At 39.7% G+C, this 17,489-nt stretch overlaps 3 protein-coding genes across 9 annotated transcripts in view; 1 reads left to right on the top strand and 2 right to left on the bottom strand.

Moving 5' to 3' along the window:
• Positions 1-3,829, top strand: part of TARBP1 (TAR (HIV-1) RNA binding protein 1) — a 71,987-nt gene extending 68,158 nt beyond the window's left edge. For 3 of the 4 annotated variants that reach the window (XM_055147143.1, XM_055147144.1, XM_055147145.1), the window contains exons 26-30: positions 286-457; positions 2,085-2,276; positions 2,476-2,600; positions 3,000-3,136; positions 3,474-3,829. In XM_055147143.1, the coding sequence (XP_055003118.1) occupies positions 286-457; positions 2,085-2,276; positions 2,476-2,600; positions 3,000-3,136; positions 3,474-3,639 (792 nt within the window). In that variant the 3' untranslated portion in view covers positions 3,640-3,829. Of the gene's footprint in view, positions 1-285; positions 458-2,084; positions 2,277-2,475; positions 2,601-2,999; positions 3,137-3,473 lie in introns of those variants that run through there. The other variant, XR_008631421.1, reaches the window with a different exon arrangement.
• A 7,523-nt stretch (positions 3,830-11,352) lies between these two features.
• LOC101547632 (cytochrome c oxidase assembly factor 6 homolog) overlaps positions 11,353-17,489 on the bottom strand; it is a 59,306-nt gene continuing 53,169 nt past the window's right edge. Inside the window, exons 1-3 of one of the 4 annotated variants that reach the window (XM_055147448.1) lie at positions 16,577-16,700; positions 15,948-16,107; positions 11,353-11,714 (exon numbers count right to left, since the gene is read on the bottom strand). In XM_055147448.1, coding sequence (XP_055003423.1) covers positions 11,619-11,714; positions 15,948-16,091 — 240 coding nt within the window. In that variant the 5' untranslated portion in view covers positions 16,092-16,107; positions 16,577-16,700 and the 3' untranslated portion in view covers positions 11,353-11,618. Of the gene's footprint in view, positions 11,715-15,947; positions 16,108-16,303; positions 16,701-17,489 lie in introns of those variants that run through there. The other 3 variants (XM_004620378.2, XM_055147449.1, XM_055147450.1) reach the window with 3 other exon arrangements.
• Positions 15,975-17,489, bottom strand: part of SLC35F3 (solute carrier family 35 member F3) — a 528,189-nt gene continuing 526,674 nt past the window's right edge. Inside the window, exon 9 of the transcript XR_008631432.1 lies at positions 15,975-16,107. The gene's annotated coding sequence lies outside the window, so the exon portion shown is untranslated. The remainder of the gene's footprint in view (positions 16,108-17,489) is intronic.

Consider the following 17,489-nt stretch of genomic DNA (forward strand, 5'->3'; position numbering starts at 1 on the left):
GTAGCTTGCCAGGCTTTGCCGTGCGGGCTCCGTACTCTCGGTAGCTTGCCGGGCTCTCTGAGAGGGGCGGAGGAATTGAACAAAGGTCGGCCACGTGAAAGGCAAACGCCCAACCGCTGTGCTATCACTCCAGCCCAGATACTTGCTACGTGATATAAATGAAAGTATGTAATGTGATTATTATGTAGATAGCATGAGACTTTCAGTAATAATACGTTATATCTTAAACATGTGTATTTGTTACTTTTAAGGAAAATATTGTAAACTTTACCATTCTCTTTTCAGACTATATTTTACACCCTTCCACGCCTCTCAGGCCTTATTGAAGACGAATGGATCACCATTGGTAAATTTACCAAATTCACTGAAATTCCTTTAGACGCCGAATTTCAGTGGTACCTTTCTTCAACTCAACTTTGTGAATTAAAAGCAGGCGACTGGTCTCAGCAGGACATAGGTAAAAATTTTTTTTTTGTCCTATTGACCTGCTTAGGCTTATTGATTTACTTAGAATAGGTATTGGCTAATAGCACTTTTTCATATATTATTAAATCATCTTATTCTTCTTCCCAAATCTGGATTCTACTCTTTTCCCCACTTGCCATGACTTAATTTAGACAGTCTTTTCCTGGACTCATACAACAGTCTACTAAAGGCATTCCAGCTCTGACTTAATCTCCACATCGCTTTTAAGAGGGTTCCCCCCCAACCCCTCTACCCCCCCCCCCCCGCCAAACATAAATCCAAGTCAAGAGTTTCCTCCCCTTCTACTGGGGTTATGTGCTAATAACCATGTTACTAATTGAAAGTACACTGTCAGAAATTCTGCCTGAATGCTGCAGCTCTTGCCTGCTCTCCTGTGTATCATAAGAGAGTACTGTACGGGCTCTCCACCAAATCCATATCTCCTTCACTAGCATGAAGGCAAAAAATCTTAAGTTAAACCACTGTTAAGTTGGAAACCATCATAGCCATCCTCTCCTACAAACCCCGTGGCTCCTGTCTGTAAAATAAATTCTATTTGTTGTATGCTGTGAGCTACTGTGATGTGAAAGGGGCTGAGCTCGTCTTACACACAGGAGACCCAGGTTCAGTCCCTCACACTGCATGGACCCCTGAACACTGAGCCGGGAGTAGCCCAAGAACACTAGGTATGGCCCCCAAATCAAAACAGCTGAGTACCACTGCTGTCTCAGTTGTTTTCTTCCATATCCGATTGCACAGGCATATGCTTATCTCATCTGCAGTGCTCTTCCTCTCTCTGCCTTGGCAACTACAGAGTCCCTTGAATACTGTAGATCCCACTTCAGATATTAATTTTTTTTCTGCGTGACATGCCTGACTTCAGTATGCCATGTTTGTTACTTGCATGTCTCTCCATCTCTAGTGGGCTCAATGCTCCTGGATCACTCACTACTCTGGAGTGGAACAGGATTGCGTAGAGTCTGAAAGGACAAATCACAGCACTCCAGCTAGACAGGGCAATAGCACGGTGGGTGCTCATCAGGGCCAGGCACCATTGCTTCAGAGACTGTCTGTCACTTCAGAAAGTTCCACCAAATACTTTGTAAAAATTTAAGATAAGGATTATATAGTTTTTAGGAATATAATATCTCTACAGAAAATTCTAATCTAATACGTTATTGTTTGAACAAAAAAAATTTTAAGAACCAATATTTTTAAATCATAAAAATAAAAATAGAACCAAAAATGTAAAAATAACAATAAAACAAAATAAAAAAATTTAGAGAAATTTCATATCTACTATCTGTAAGATAAATCTGTATTTTACATACTTTGAGGAAAAAAATTATACCAAGCAATTATACCATTTCTATAAATTCTACGGAATTTTTTGGTTCAAATCTTAATTTTATTAAATGAAAATTTTGTTAAATTTTCATGTGGTTATAGAACTAAATTTAAAAACTTAATTTAATGTTGAAATGCTAATTGTGTCATGCACAATTGTAGTTAATGTCTTTCTAATCTATTTAAATACTTAAAATATGTGTATAATAAGTATACACATATACATACATACATACTTACATTTACATTGGATTTTTTTTCCCCTTTCCTAGGTTCTAACTCAGGAGAAGCAGATAACCAATCAGACTGGACTGATGTTCAGAAGAAGATTATCCCATGGAAAAATTATGTTCCAGATTTAGATCTGGAGTTAGTTCTTCAGGATCGTGCTGCCAGACTTGGAAAGTTGATTAACAGACTGATTGTTGTAGCCTCACTCATTGATAAGCCAACCAATTTAGGAGGTAAAATTCTGGTTCCTAGGGAACTTGCTTAAAACCTTTTGATCCTGAAAGTTTTTACTTCTTCCATTGTAGTATTTTCCCCCCACTCCCCCCCTCCCACCACGAACACATTTAACCCTATTTGGGATCTTCAGAGGAATGTGTAGAACCTACCGAGCTTCATGTACTAGAAACAGTAATTGCATTTTGTTGTGTGTAGGACTGTGCCGGACCTGTGAGGTTTTTGGGGCCTCGGTGCTCGTTGTTGGTAGTCTGCACTATATCAAGGACAAACAGTTTCAGCACCTCAGCGTTTCAGCAGAACACTGGCTTCCTTTAGTGGAGGTGCGTGCAATATGATTATTGAAAGCTGTATTTGTTAAAATCTTTTGGAATACTCTATCTTCGTGTGTCAGCCTGTTTTTGGTAGAATTTATAGTAACATACTTTAGAATAATACATAGACTGGAGCTCTTTTTCGTTCTGCCATTCCTTTATTATCTTTCACATTGTGTGTTCCTAGAAATCATCAGTAACAAGAATTCCTTTCAGTAAAATGTGTGCCATTGAATCTGACTTTTGATTTAGGAATTATTTGCACTATCATGATGGGAGGTTTAATTTAAAATTTCTGTCCTTTCCCTTTTTTTTCCCTTTTCCTTTTAATAAGCTTCATTTACTTTTTTGCAGATTTTGTTCGAAGCAGGGCTGTAATTGAATAATCTGCTCTTTTTGAATTTTAAGGTAAAGCCACCTCAATTGCTTGATTATCTGCAGCAGAAAAAAGCAGAAGGTTATACTATCATTGGTGTGGAACAAACTGCCAGAAGTTTAGATCTGACTCAGTATTGCTTTCCTGAGAAATCTCTACTTTTGTTGGGGTAAGAAAATTCTCTTGATGGGTGTTTATTTTGTGAGTCTTGGACTGGAAAATATTCCAGAAATCTTACAGTTTGCTAAGAGCTATGTACATACTACAGCTTCACTTTTGATCTGTAAAGTCTATTGGAAGCCCTATTAGTTTTTACTACATTTTAGATGATGAGGTCAACATAAATAAACATACAGAATTGACCTGTAATCTTTTTTTGTTACACTTATTACACAGTACAATACACAACTGGTATTGTTGCTTTCAGTAACATTCAGAATCTAAGAAAAAGTATGAGAATTAATTATAAGAAAAATAACCTCCTTCATTTTTTTTTTTTTAATCAGAAATGAACATGAAGGAATTCCAGCAAATCTGATCCAACAATTGGATGTCTGTGTGGAAATTCCCCAACAGGGAATTATTCGCTCACTTAATGTCCATGTGAGTGGAGCTCTGCTGATTTGGGAGTATACCAGACAACAGCTGCTTAAGCTTGCAGACAATGTATGATGAAGTCTGTGCTTTATGTGAGAGGAATTATTGGTGCTATTGAAACATTTTTGGAAATGCTTTGGACTAACAATTATGACATTTACTAGGAAGAACTTGATTTTATTTTTCTGCAACGTGATGCCAAGACGTTTTAATGTGCCTTAAATATAAAATGTCCCCTTTAATAAACATTTATTTAGCTAAATTGTATTGCTATTTGAATAAAGTATTTTAAGCAATCATGGAACACTATTAAAAGGTAATTACTTTCTTAGAAACAAGTATTGTCAACACTTATAGAGTACCCAGGAGTAAGGTAAAATTAAGACAGATTTTATCTATGGAATAAAATACTGTACTATTAAGTCATAAGGAAGCATGGTGGGCTGGAAACAAAGGTTTCACACAAAAAGGAGTTACTAACCTCCTTTTGCTGCTGTGATCTACTTATTTTCAGGTAGAAACATGCTTGGCAAGATTCTGAACCAACTTTTCTAAAAATATCATTATACTCAGTCTCAAATTTTTTATTTTGTTGGGAGATGATTAGAATGTCAGTGCTCGGGGCTTATTTCAGGCTCTGCTCAGGGGTCGCTTCTGGCACATAGGTTTTAATGTGACCATAGGTTTTCATTTAAAATCACAAAATTACAAAATCCCGTTAATCACCGATTTCTCGGGCGGGCTCAGTAATATCTCATCTCATTTTGTCCTTTCCCTGAGATCTTGACTCAGCCCTCCTAACAATGTTGCACTGGGGGCTCTTCAGGGTCAGGGGAATGAGATCCAGCTTGTTACTGGATTTTGCATATGAATACACCATGGGAAGCTTGCAAGGCTGTCCCATGTGGGCAGGAAACTCTCAGAAGATTGCTAGTTCCTCCCAGGGGGAGAAGTAAGCTAAAGATATAGCTTCTGAGAGCTTGCTTTTAAGTGTCTCTCTGGATGTTGGCCGTTGATGGGATTACACACACCTGGGTTCCTCTGCCGGTTCCTTCATGCATGAGGCCTGTCTGAACGTGTGGAGAGGGGCCTCCAGCATGGCTGTAGCTAGGTTCCAGTGGTCTTCGGCCTCCAGGAGCTCTGCTCAGGGTGGGGAGGGAAGCTGGAGCCCATACCCTCCGAGGGGCCCCGGGGAAGACAGTTTTCATTTAAAACCATGAAGTATATCATAATTGTAGGATGACATTACTTTGTTCTCTCCCCCTTGCCACGAGTAGCTTGTCCTGGTTTTTCCCAGAGTTTAGGCTTACCCCAGTCTCACCCACCAAGGTGTTACTGAATCTCTCCCATCCCTTTGTTTAGCTGTAATCACTTCTCTATGCTCTCTTCCCCAAAAAGAGTTAATCAGCTTCTCCCCCTAATCTGACTCTGCTAATCTGTAAAGTCAGACCTTCCTAGGATACTGAACTTATATTATAAGTTAATATTGCCTTTCTCCTCCCCTTATGCCTTTTGAATAATTTACTTTAAAGCAATGTCCTTTTTGTATGGACACGAGAAGACAATATTATGCTTTTGTAACTTGGGATTTAATTGGCTTCGAATATTATTCCCTCCCGGGCATCTGCTTTCTCCACTTAAGCCTCAGTTGCCCTCAGTTCCTGGCACCCTAAAAGCAGGGTCCCGATGAGGGACGGGACGGATCCAGGGCAAGCGGTGAGTTATGTGCTACCCTGGCATCGAGATGGGCCTGGCCAAAGTGCTTAATTCTTAACTATAATTTAAGAGCTTGATCATAGACAAATGCTGTCATGATCCAAAAGTGATGATGAGACTAGGATCCTGCTAGGGACAGGAAAGACTGATCTGGCCTGAGCACTGTAGTCTGAGATTGAGATGGTCCCAGGAGAGCAATTCTATAAGCTTTAATGCATCTCTTATTGTGTCCATACAAAATGATTAATATTCTGAATTCTTATATGTTTGCTGGCTGAGGAGAAGAGAAACACACTCATGGGACTCCGCCCTTGGGTGGATCCTCCTGCTGAAAGAGAATTAAGTCCTAGGAGAAGCATCCCCTAAGGGAAAGGAACCTTACCCTATTGATTGTGACCACACCTAGGTGTACACCCCAACCCCCTCATGCTGGAGAGATTTAACTAGGCTGTAAGAGTGGGTTGGGGGGCGAGATCCAGAGATCCAGAGAGAGAATCCAGGGCCAGGAGAGAAGCGGAGAGAGAGAATGAAATAAACTGATCGAGCAACCAGTTTGGCCTTCTTCCTTCGGTTGCACACACCGAATTTGAGACTGAGTATAATGATATTTTTAGAAAAGTTGGTTCCAGGGCACCAAACGCGGGCGGAGAGACAGAGCCGCCCAGAGAGCCCACGAGTGCGCGCGCCCCTCGGCATGCCTTAGTTTTTTTACAATAATCATTCAAATGAAGTAGTTAGAAAGATTTCCATGTACCATCTTTGCTCACCAGTTCAAATAGTAGTTTAAAAGTTTCTGTTTGGGACCAAAGAGATAATCTCGGGTAAAGCACTTACTTTGCACACAGTCAACCCAGGTTTGAGCCCTTGCACCCAGTATGGTCCACTGAGCTCCCCTAGGAGTGATCCCGGATCACTAAGCCAGACGTGAGCCTGGAGCACGGCTAGGGGTGGCCCCAGACCAGCAACCAAAAATGTCTAGATTTAGACAACTATCGATATAGATCCAAAAAAAGGTTAATTGCCCTTATGCAGCATCAATATAAGTGAGTTTGTTACTCAAAAGGGTTGAATTTCTGTTCTGTTCATTTTTGATATTTGTATCACATTAACAATAATCGTTTATCACCATCTAAATGATTAGATGAACTTCACTTATGTCTTCAATTATAATTTAAATAATATTTAAATTTTCAGTATATTACCTATCATCATCATCATCATCATCATCATCATCATTCCATTGATCATCGATTTTCTCGAGAGGTCTCAGTAACATCTCCATTCGTCCTAGCCCTGAATTTTAACAGCCTCACTTTACTCGTCTTTCCCAATGGTGCCTCATTGTAAGCTCTTTCAGGGTCAGGGGAATGAGACCCATCATTGTTACTGGTTTTGGCATATGAATATGCCACGGGGAGCTTGCCAGGCTCTCCAATGCGGGCATTACCTATACATTTTTTTATTTGCAGTTTCATTGAAATAATTTTTTATTTCACAGAAGAGTGCAACGATCATATACAGTTACTAAATGCCTTTCGCTGTTGATACTTCTATAGGATTTTTATTTTTTATGCCACAGCTTGTGATGATCAGGGCAGGCTTGGGAGACATGGGATACTGGGTATTGAACCTGGGTCAGTTGTGTGTAAAGCAAATAAATTCCTTACCTACTGTACTGTCACTTCAACCCCTTCTATAGAATGTTAGAGAACTGGCAGTTTATCAAAATTAAGAAATTGATATTGATTCTGGTACTGTTTACCCAATTATACTTTGATACAATTTATTTTAGATTTCCTATTTCCTACCAATCTTCTTTTTACACTACTCTGCGTTTAGTCATGTCTCTTAAGTCTCTTCTGATCTCTGACAGTCTGTTTTTCCTTGTCTTTCATGATCTTGACACTTGAAAAGTATTGATACCTCCTGAATGTCTGATCATTTGAATTTGGTATTTCCTAGTGAGGTTATCGGAAGAGATGAAGTGCGCATCTGATAACATATCAATCAACAGGACTTCTGACCTAGATCATTGTTTAAGGCAGGGTTTACCATATTCTCTAAAGCAGCTAGTTGCCTTCTTCCCATAGTTTAAGTCCACTGACTTATACTCAAGAGAAAATAAGCTTTCACTTCTTAGAGGTAAGAATGTCATAGAATTTCTTAGAACTGCCACACTAATAAGTATGTTGGTGGGTTACCTTTAGGCTATACCGATACAGTGTTTCTCTTGAACTTTTTGACCACTATTTTTACATTTAATTTACTGTTGGTTTACAGAATTACGTGAGTTTCAGGGGTGTAGGTGTATATCTTCATAGATGTAAATACCACGTTGCACCCAGCAGCAAGTCTACCATTCAGCACTATCAAATTCATTGACCACTTACCTTAACATTCATCAATGAATAAATACTGCCTGGTATTTTCTACAGGATATTGCCTGTAGAAAAAATTATAGTCATTTTTCTATGGCTGAGACTCAATATGTACGTCATAATTATTTATACATTTATTAGTTGGAATTCTACCAGGACTTTTTCTTATTCAGTTATCTCTATATTTAGTGTATTAAGTGCGAATGGTTGGCTCTTTTGTTTTTTATTTTGTTTCATACCCAATAAGGGGGACCTCTGGTGATGCTCAGGGTACCATGCAGTGCTGTGGGCGTCAAATGTACATTTCCCGTATACTCAACTTGTTAAGCTCTTTGGCCCTCTGATATCATGCTCTGCCACCCCTGCCTTAAAAAAAAAAAAATTGAGGCTGGAGCGATAGCACAGTGGCTAGGGCGTTTGCCTTGCACGTGACTGACCTGGGTTCGATTCCCAGCATCCCATATGGTCTCCCGAGCACTGCCAGGAGTAATTCCTGAGTTCATGACCAGGAGTAACCCATGTGCATCGCCGGGTGTGACCCAAAATGCAAAAAAGAAAAAAATGTACTTTCTGACATTACATAATGTTCTAGTCGTATCTTTTATTTGTTCTATCCCAGTTCTAGAATGAGACATTGCTCCAAGGTGCACTGGTTTAATTTAGTACAGATACAGAAACAAAGTTCTGGGTGCTCAATGTGCCTGTTACTACAGAAGTAGAATGGGAAATGTAGGTGTCTGCTGATCTATGTAAATGTCAGTATAGTTTCTAGATAGTTTAACATGCTGTTCAGTTGTTATCCCTGACAAGCCACACTTCAAGATTCTAATATTAGCCAAGAGGTGAATGCTTATTTTTAACTGATTTTTTTTCCTGTTGTCATAGTTATAGTTTTCGAACTACTGTAACAAAATTATCAATTTGTATATAGTTCTTTTTGTCTTTAGCCTTTTATTCCAAACAGGAATCTCTCCAAAATATGAGTTCTTGTTTTAATGTTTATTCCTTATAGCATAACTTTATGGGGTTTCACAAATACAGTGAAACTTTTTCGCTTTCATAGCCATGTTCCTATTCACCACCCCTCGTCTATTTTTTTTTTGCCTTTTCCATATTCATAAACAGGTAGATGGTCTCCCATTCAATAATAGTTCAGATATCAAATCTCCAACTTTGTATCTTTGTAAAAGTGATCATTTTTAGTAGAAACCAAAGTTTGCCTTTTGGTCTTTGCCTGGCCTAGCAAAGTGAGGTACAGAATTTATCATATCATATCTTATCATATTTATCATATTGGGCAGCAGCACTAAACCGTGGCTCTGTCAGCCACTCTATTGAGGGTAAACAACAGAACGATGGATACTAGCTGTGTACGTGTTCTGAGCACATGGAAGGCGAGGCAGGTTATACTTTCCTGTCCAGTAGGGTAATGTATTCAGTGCAATTTTGACTGACCATATTTTAAACGTATACCAGGCTTAGTGGTACGTACACTAATTAGAGGAAAAGATGTATGTGGAAGAGGTATAGGTGGCCTATCTAAAAGGTGGCCTTTTAGAATTATTTTTTTTTAAATGTAGGCATTATGATTTACAATAGTACATGATTCTTAGAGCAAAATGCATTTATTTTTGCTCTAAGGCTCATCCACAGTACATAAATCCATATTGCTGAGTAGTATTGTATAGATGTATTGTTTATCTATTTTTCTGTTGTAGACATCTTAGTTGCTTCCAAGGCTTTGGCAATTATAAGTAAAGCTACAGCAAACATTTGTTCAAGTTATTTGGTGAAATATATAGAATTAGGATTATTGGATCATAAGATAAAGCATATTAAATTTATAAGAATCTTCCACAGTTGTTTTCTAAAGGGGCTTTATTTTTGCATTGTATTTTGCATTCTTATTATTCTGTTAATAGTATCTTTCATAGATCAAGAAGTTTTAGTTTTTATAAAGTCTAACTTAGCCTTATTTTATTAATTATAATCTGATGTTTTCTAATCCTACATTTTCAAGCCCTGAGTCAAAGATTCATTATTTTCTGTTTTGTCTTTGGGGCCACACCTTGCGTACTCAGGGCTTACTCCTGGCTCTGTCAATGCCTGAGGTACCGTATGGGGTGCCAAGGATCAAACCTAGACCAGCCATATATAAGGCAAGTGCCCTACCCACAGTACTTTTGCTCTTGGACAACATCATCATTTGCCTCTAAAAGTTTACTATATTTAGTTCTGTGATTGGTTATGAGGTTTTAGTTTTTGTTCTCAATAAGGTGGCTATAAAGCATATGTAAGGGCTTGCTGTTCAGAGGCATCATTATTTGCTGAGAAGAAACCACTGAATTGCTAGTGAAGCTGTGCTCAAACTCAGCTCTTATTTTTGTGGGGTATATTACTGGATTCTATTTTGTACTTAAAAATAAAACTTTTACCACTACACACTGCCTTTAGCTTTATAAGAAGCTAATCATCTAATAGGAGTCCTCCAGTTTTCCTTTTTTAAAAAAAATGTTGGCTATCTTAGCTCTTTTGCCATTTCATACAAATTTAGAATCATCTGGTTAATATGTAACAAAAAGCTTTTAGGGTTTGAATGGAACTGTTTAACTGACAAATTAGGAACTTCGTATTATCATAACAAGACTAAGTCTTCAAATCTATGAAGATTTTTTTTTCAATAAATATATCTGATTTCAAGTGTTTGGTAGTTCATAGCATATAGCTCCTGCACATATTGTTACACTTATACCTAAATATTTTATTTTTTAAAATGCTAATGTAAATGGTGTACTTTGGAATTCTTTTTAAGGCAGATGCTCTAAAAAATAAAAAATGCACTGTACTATCATTTTTATTTTGTATATATTTTGCATTCTTTTTATTAATTACTTTCATTTATCATTTCAGCCTATACTTTTAAATTACTATTTAAATTTTAATTTACTATTCCAGTTACTATTATCTGGTATATAGGAATGATTTTCTTCTATATTCCTTAATTCCAACCAAATTAAGAGTACAGTTCACTTAATATTTCTAAGTTTTCTGGCAGTACTTTTGAATTTTCCACAGAGATTATCATATCAGTTACTAGAGCCAGTTTTGTTTCTTCCTTCCCAATTTGTATGCATTTTATTCTTTTGTCTTAGTTGAAACAGCTAGGAACCCAGTACAGTGTTAAATAGGTAGAAATGGAGGACATTCTTACCATGTCAACAATTTTAGGGGGAAAAAAATTGTTTCCATATATAATATGGTTTTTGTTTTTTTGCAGATGGCTTTCATTTTACCGCTATATTTATATTCAACTTTCTTCCAGTCCTCAAATTTTGGTACCTGTATTAAAATGCTAACTTTGATGATACATATTGAAAAAAGTATATTTTCAGCATCTACAGTTGTTACTGTAGTTGGACTGGAGCATAGGACAGTGGGTAGGGTGTTTGCCTTGTACTCGGCCGACCCGGGTTCAATTCCTATGTCCCTCTCAGAAAGCCTGGAAAGCTACCCAGAGTATCCCGCCCACACAGCAGAGCCTGGCAAGCTAGTGGTGGCATATTTGATATGCCAAAAAAAGTAACAAGTCTCACAATGGAGACATTACTGGTGCCCGCGCGAGCAAATCAATGAACAACAAGACGACAGTGCTACGGTTGTTATATTTATCACCCAACCTCCAAACAAATGAGTATATATTTTCATAATAGTCTTTATTTTCTTAAAATATACATTTCTTTCCTAATGAAAAATATGCATCTTACACCATTAATTTTAGTTCTTCATACTTTGAATGATGGACTCTTTCATTACTTGGTCAGTTTTAATTATTAAGAATTATGCATATGGAAACCAGTATTGATTTTATCATGATTCAACCTAGTACTGTCCCAGTCAGTGGAGCATTCTTGGATGTCCAGAAAGAAGAGTTCCAACCTTTCTAAAAAGTTCAGCAATAGCCTAGGTCTTTGTAGGTGCTTTTGAAGGGTCGAACTCTCCTGCTTCAAATTTTTCTTTGAATTTTAAGTAGTCTCTTCGTTTATCAAAATATTTTATCTGTTGAGAAAATGTTTGAAATATGAGCAAGTTATGTATCTTAGCTAAAAGTTTTTAAATATTAAAACCTATTCAATATAAACTATAAATGATATAAGCAAACTATATTTTAGAATATAAACAAACTATCTTTCATATAAAACATTTTTAGTGGGTGTAGACTGGAAGTTTCCAAAGTATTTGATCTACTTCCCTCTTAAATTACTTAGAACCCTTCTGGAAATCATCCTTCTTTATGCAACAACAGAAAGCCCCTCCCCCAGACAGTATTGCATACTTTGGGAAATAAGTGGCGTAAACTGTTGTATCTTAACCTCTTTGGGGTTATATGTCCTGTTGAGGACTTAATAAATCAGGAACCTTTCTAAGAAATGTACATAAGAAACATGCCATGTTAAGTTCACATCTCTTAGGTCTCGTGACTGTGGTTTTTAAAGACATGGCACACATTGTTATCAAGTGTCTGGATGGAGTATTCTGTTGCACCACTTTGAGTGATTGCTTTCTTACTCACCGAAGCCTTATTCTCTATAATAACAGGTCATCAGAAAATTTGCTCTTTGAAGCAGTAAGAACGAAACACCCATGTTTTCCAAGAAAGATCTAAGGAGTCCGATACCGAGAAGCAGCCCTGATTTCTAATCCAGGTGCAGGACTTAAAGTTAGGGATTCTGAACAAGACTTTCAGTATATATGTAGAAAATGGAACTTGAATCCAATTTAGTCTTAATTTTGTTTAAACTCCAGCCTTCCCAAATCCCCTCCCTTTGATGAGAAGCCCACAGTTCCTCTGATGTGCAGTTACCCTGCTAATCTGTTGAACTACAGACTTACCTCCAAGTGTTCTTAGGCAAACTGGGATGGCACAGATGTATAAAAGTGACCAGAGAAAAGTGTATCTTTGTATCATTGTATGTATCATTGTATCATTGTAACATTGTATCTCTTATGTTTCTCTGTCTAATGGACAATTTCCTTGTAGAAGTCCTATTGCTATTTCAGTCCCACCCTGTCAAACTTTGCTCCTCACCAGTTTTCTTCTGTAATATCTATTTCTTTTCTTTTTTTTTTTTTTTTTTGCTTTTTGGATCACACCTGGCGACCATATGGGATGCTGGGACTTGAACCCGGGTCGGCCGCGTGCAAGGCAAACGCCCTACCCGCTGTGCTATCTCTCCAGCCCCTGTAATATCTATTTCAATTATTTTAACTATCTACTCAGACATGGGATCTTCTCTCCCCCCCCCCCTCGCACTACTATAATACTCATTTCTCCCTGAGTGTTGTAACAGCTTTTAAGTTGGTTTCTCTGTCACACTACTGCCAAGTACAATGGCAGCAGCTTTTTAAAAGCCAAAAAGAGAGGCTTTTCTTACCTGCAGAAAGGTTTTCCTATGGGGGCCAAAGTATAGTAGGTAGGGCGCTTGCTTTGCATGTGACTGACCCAGGTTCGATTTCCCCAAATTTCATATGACCCACCCGAGCCTTTGCCAGGAGTGATCCCTGAGCACAGAGCCAGGAGTAAGCCCTGAGAATTGTTGGGCATATGTACTCTCTCTCTCTCTCTCTCTCTCTCTCTCTCTCTCTCTCTCTCTCGCTCGCTCTTTCTCTCTCGTTCCTCTGATAGCAGAAGTAAGGCTGTCGAGAAGGACCTGGAGTATGGTGCAAAGAAGATGAGAGTGTGGTAAAAGGATCCTGCACTTTAGTGGTATATATACCAATTTTATATCAGTACTACACACACACACACATCCTCTAAATGAGTCAAATCAAATAATGCCAAAATACTGAGAATTTAGGAACATTTTGAAGGTATTTAGGGAAAAAATCTGAAATTCATATCAGTATAAAATATATTACATGTTGTTTAATTTTGAAAGACTTGAATGACGCTAGAATCGTTGCTTCTTCTTAAGTTATGACAAGGTTGGAAACTTCAAATTAGACCATTAATCAGGATGGGCACAGAGTCCAAGAGATAGAATAAGTATTGAATGTTTGAGGCCCTGGGTTGTATCCAGAGTACATATATGACCCCATGTGCTACTTGTGGCCAGCACTACTTGTGGCCCTAATGACAATCAAAAATATTTTTTTAACTGGACTTTAGTTCAAATTAGTCTGATGAGTGTGCTCTACAGGAAATAAAGTGCTAGAGAATAATAAATCCTTTTGTGACTGGAGCAATAGCATAGTGGGTAGGGCGTTTGCCTTGCACATGGCCAACCCAGGTTCGATTCCCAGCATCCCATATGGTCCCCTGAGCACTATCAGGAGTAATTTCTGACTGTACAGCCAGGAATAACCACTGTGCATCGCTGGGTGTGACCCAAAAAGAAAAGAATAAATCCTTTCTTGTGACAGCACATTAGTTAAGACTATGTAAAAAAATAATGCTTCATGATTCAACTATTGATTATAAATATCAGTGGTTTTGTTTATAGCTTTATTCTTTGTGAATGTTATATAAAAGAACAAACTTTGGAAACCTGCATCAAAACTCTTGCTATGCTGGTTAGTTAATATTGAATAATTTTGCCTAAGCTTTAGTTCCTACGGTGTAAAGAAGATACAGTAGTAGTTCACAGGAGTCTATGAAAATCAGAGCAAATGAAAACAAAATGTCTCACACAGAATACACCCATATGATGCTTTTCTTCCCCTTCCTATCTACTGTCCATCTTCTCACATAAAATAGTTTTAAATGGTAAAGTGGCTGTCAACAAATACTACAGTAGAGAAAATACTTGTTGTAAAACTGCTAACCATCTTTGTTGGACTCATCCATAACTTTGCTGGTTTCTGGCTTCCATTTTCTCCAGCAGTACCCATTAACTCTTGGGTACCCTGAATCATATATAATGTACTAAATCACTCTTCTATTACCCTTTTCTCACAGTTTTCAAGAGAGAAAGTCATTTTACTTCAGTAGTTTTGTCTTCCAACCAGAATTACTTCAAAGATCAAGGCCTAGATCGATCTTGTACTCATCAACAACTACAGTTCTTCCATAATCCCAATTCTGAACATTTCATGTTCCAATCACCACTTTTTCACTTTCCCTCTTGGTTCCTTACTGATGCCAAAACACTGACTCCACCATCTTTCAACTGTCATTCTAGTCTCCTTAGTCCCAAAATCAGGAGCTGGAAAGACAGTATAGTGAGTGAAGCATTTTGCCTTGTTTGTGGCCAACCTAGATTCGATCCCTGGTACCACATATGTTTCCTCAAGCTCCACAAGGGGTGGTCCCTGAGTGTAGAGGCAGGAGTAAACCCTGAACACTTCCTGGTGTGGCCACCAAACCAAAACAAAAATTAAAGCTCTCCAGGGGCTTTCCATTATTTCCCAGAAAGCTGAAGCACATCTTTGCATGCAGAAGGCCTGGGTTCAATCTCAGTACCATATGGTTTCTGCAAGCACCACCAGGAGTACCCCCAGGGCACTGCCACTTGTACCCCACAAACAAAAAACTCTTATCAATTAAAGTCACTGTTCCTCTGAGCTCTCTGACCCTAACTTCTGCCATTCTTTCTGTTCCTTAAACATATAGAATGTGTCCCTGTTGCAGGGCTATTGTACTAGCCCCTAGATATCCCAGCACAAGCCTTTACAGCTAAAGAACTGTTCACAAGAAGGAAGCAAGATGTGTTGGTGTTTTCTTTCTGTGAGGCAACATGGGAGCAAAGTCCTTTTGTGTAAAAGATGAGGAACGGTTAAGTTCACCTTTATATGTACAGACATCAAAGTTGGTCTTTGTAAACACCCAAGGAGTGTTTACACTAGTTTCTTCCGAAGTGATAGAACCAGCTGGAGATAACAACTGGGCATTAAATGTTCAAGGGATTGCTAGAGATAAGATAACGTTGGGAGAGTGTGTAACACTGAGAAAAAAAAAAATAAAACGAGCAAACAAAGACAAAAAACTCAAAACTGGCACTGGCATTTGACAAACAGGGAATCATTCCAAAACATCAGTGGCTGCTAGAGATGAAACTGCTAGGGTAGTGAATTATAATGGCATGCATAGAGAAAGGGCTCTTGTATTAAATCGACTTGATTTATGATGAAGTTTCTGGTACTATATGAGGCTGAAGACAAGTTATCCCCAATCCGCTATCTTGCACGACAGGCACAGGAAGCAGCATGTGAAGGACAAAAGTATGCGGAGGACCATGAGCCTGGTGACCTGCCGAGCTCTGTCCAGGCTTTGAACAAACTCATTAGACTTACCCACTGCTGGGGACAACTTGACTCAAATGAACTTCTTAACTTCTTGCACTTAGAAGTGTCTTCTGAATTCTCATCTAAACACTTCCAGTACTCATCCCGCGCTCCCCAGCAAACCTGCCTTTCTTTCATGGATGGTGCTGCCATTCCTGCTGCGATCAAGCTGTTGGCCAAAATAACATTTGCCATTAACAATGCACTTGAAATCTGGGTTAAAAATCTTCCCTCCAACACTCCTCCGGGACTACCGTGATGCAACTGAAATAAGTGACCCTAAAAATCCATTTGACGCTTATTCCCTGCACCATGCAAACCGACAGTCTAAGAAAGCCGTGAGTGAGGATTACAGCCCTCCTTGCCTGTCACTTCTTAAAAATCCTGTTTCCCACCGCGGTGTTTAATTGGAGGACGGCGCCCAGTTCTCAACGTTTCTGTTGGAACCGAAGTAGTTCAAACAAATGCACGGGGGTTCGTGTTGCCGGGCAGGAAAGAGAATGCTACCAGGTTTTCCCAGCAGCCGAGGCTCGCTGAGCCAACGACCTCCCGGTCCAAGCTCCACGCCTGCCGCACGGGCACCCGCCAGCCAGCCGATTCCCCACCAGCCCCTCCAGAGCCGCCGTTCCCTTCCGCACCGGCCGCAGGAAAGGTCTCGGCAGCCCAACAGACAATGAAGGGAGGGTGCAGTGCCGAGTGCCGGCGCCGCAGGGTCACCTCGCCGGCGTGAGGTTCGTACTTTCCCACTTCGACAAGCAACGCCCCCCCACCCCCTCCTGGAATGACCCTAACGAGCTACCGTCTGCAGTTCAGGGGGCGGTACTTCCGGTCCTACTCCCGCCCGGGGCACGGTAGCTTCCGGGTCTCCTGGGAAGGAGGCGGAGCTTGAGGACGTGAGGTGGAGACTGGCGGCCCAGACCCGGTCACTTCCGGGGAGGCGTTGACCTAGAGGGGTCGGTACAATCTGCTGCACGTTTTCACTACTTGGGCGATTCAGTGAATTTTTTTTTCTTTCTTTTTGGGTCACTCCTGGCTCTGCACTCAGGAATTCCTCCTGGCGGTGCTCGGGGGACCATATGGGATGCTGGGAATTGAACCCGGGTCGGCCGCGTGCAAGGCAAACGCCCACCCCGCTGTGCTATCGCTCCAGCCCTGATAGTGAATTTTTCACCCGGCGCCGCGGGGAAGACTTAATGTGCCCAACAAAGCGACTTTGGAAGTTTCCAGCTGAGGAAACTGGACTAGGCTGTCGAGTCATGAACGCTTAGCTCCTCGGTGCTTAGAAAGATAAATAAAAGAAACGGTTCCAGAACAAACGAGTGACCCAGCGGAGACCCGGGGAGGCTCATCTTCCAGATCCCACTTTGAAATTTCATCCTCGTCCATTTATCGCCATCACCTTTTCTTCCGCCCTTAACAGGGCTCTCTCATGGGTGGATGGAGAAGTAGATGTTTAAGTTATCTTGGAGACCTCTAACGAAAGAGTATAAAGGCAGCGCTACAGTCCTCTGAAATAAGTGTTTGCGGGATCTGACCCTGGTTTAGGATTTC

Source organism: Sorex araneus, chromosome 9 (genome assembly GCF_027595985.1).
Source record: "Sorex araneus isolate mSorAra2 chromosome 9, mSorAra2.pri, whole genome shotgun sequence".
NCBI lineage: Eukaryota > Metazoa > Chordata > Mammalia > Eulipotyphla > Soricidae > Sorex > Sorex araneus.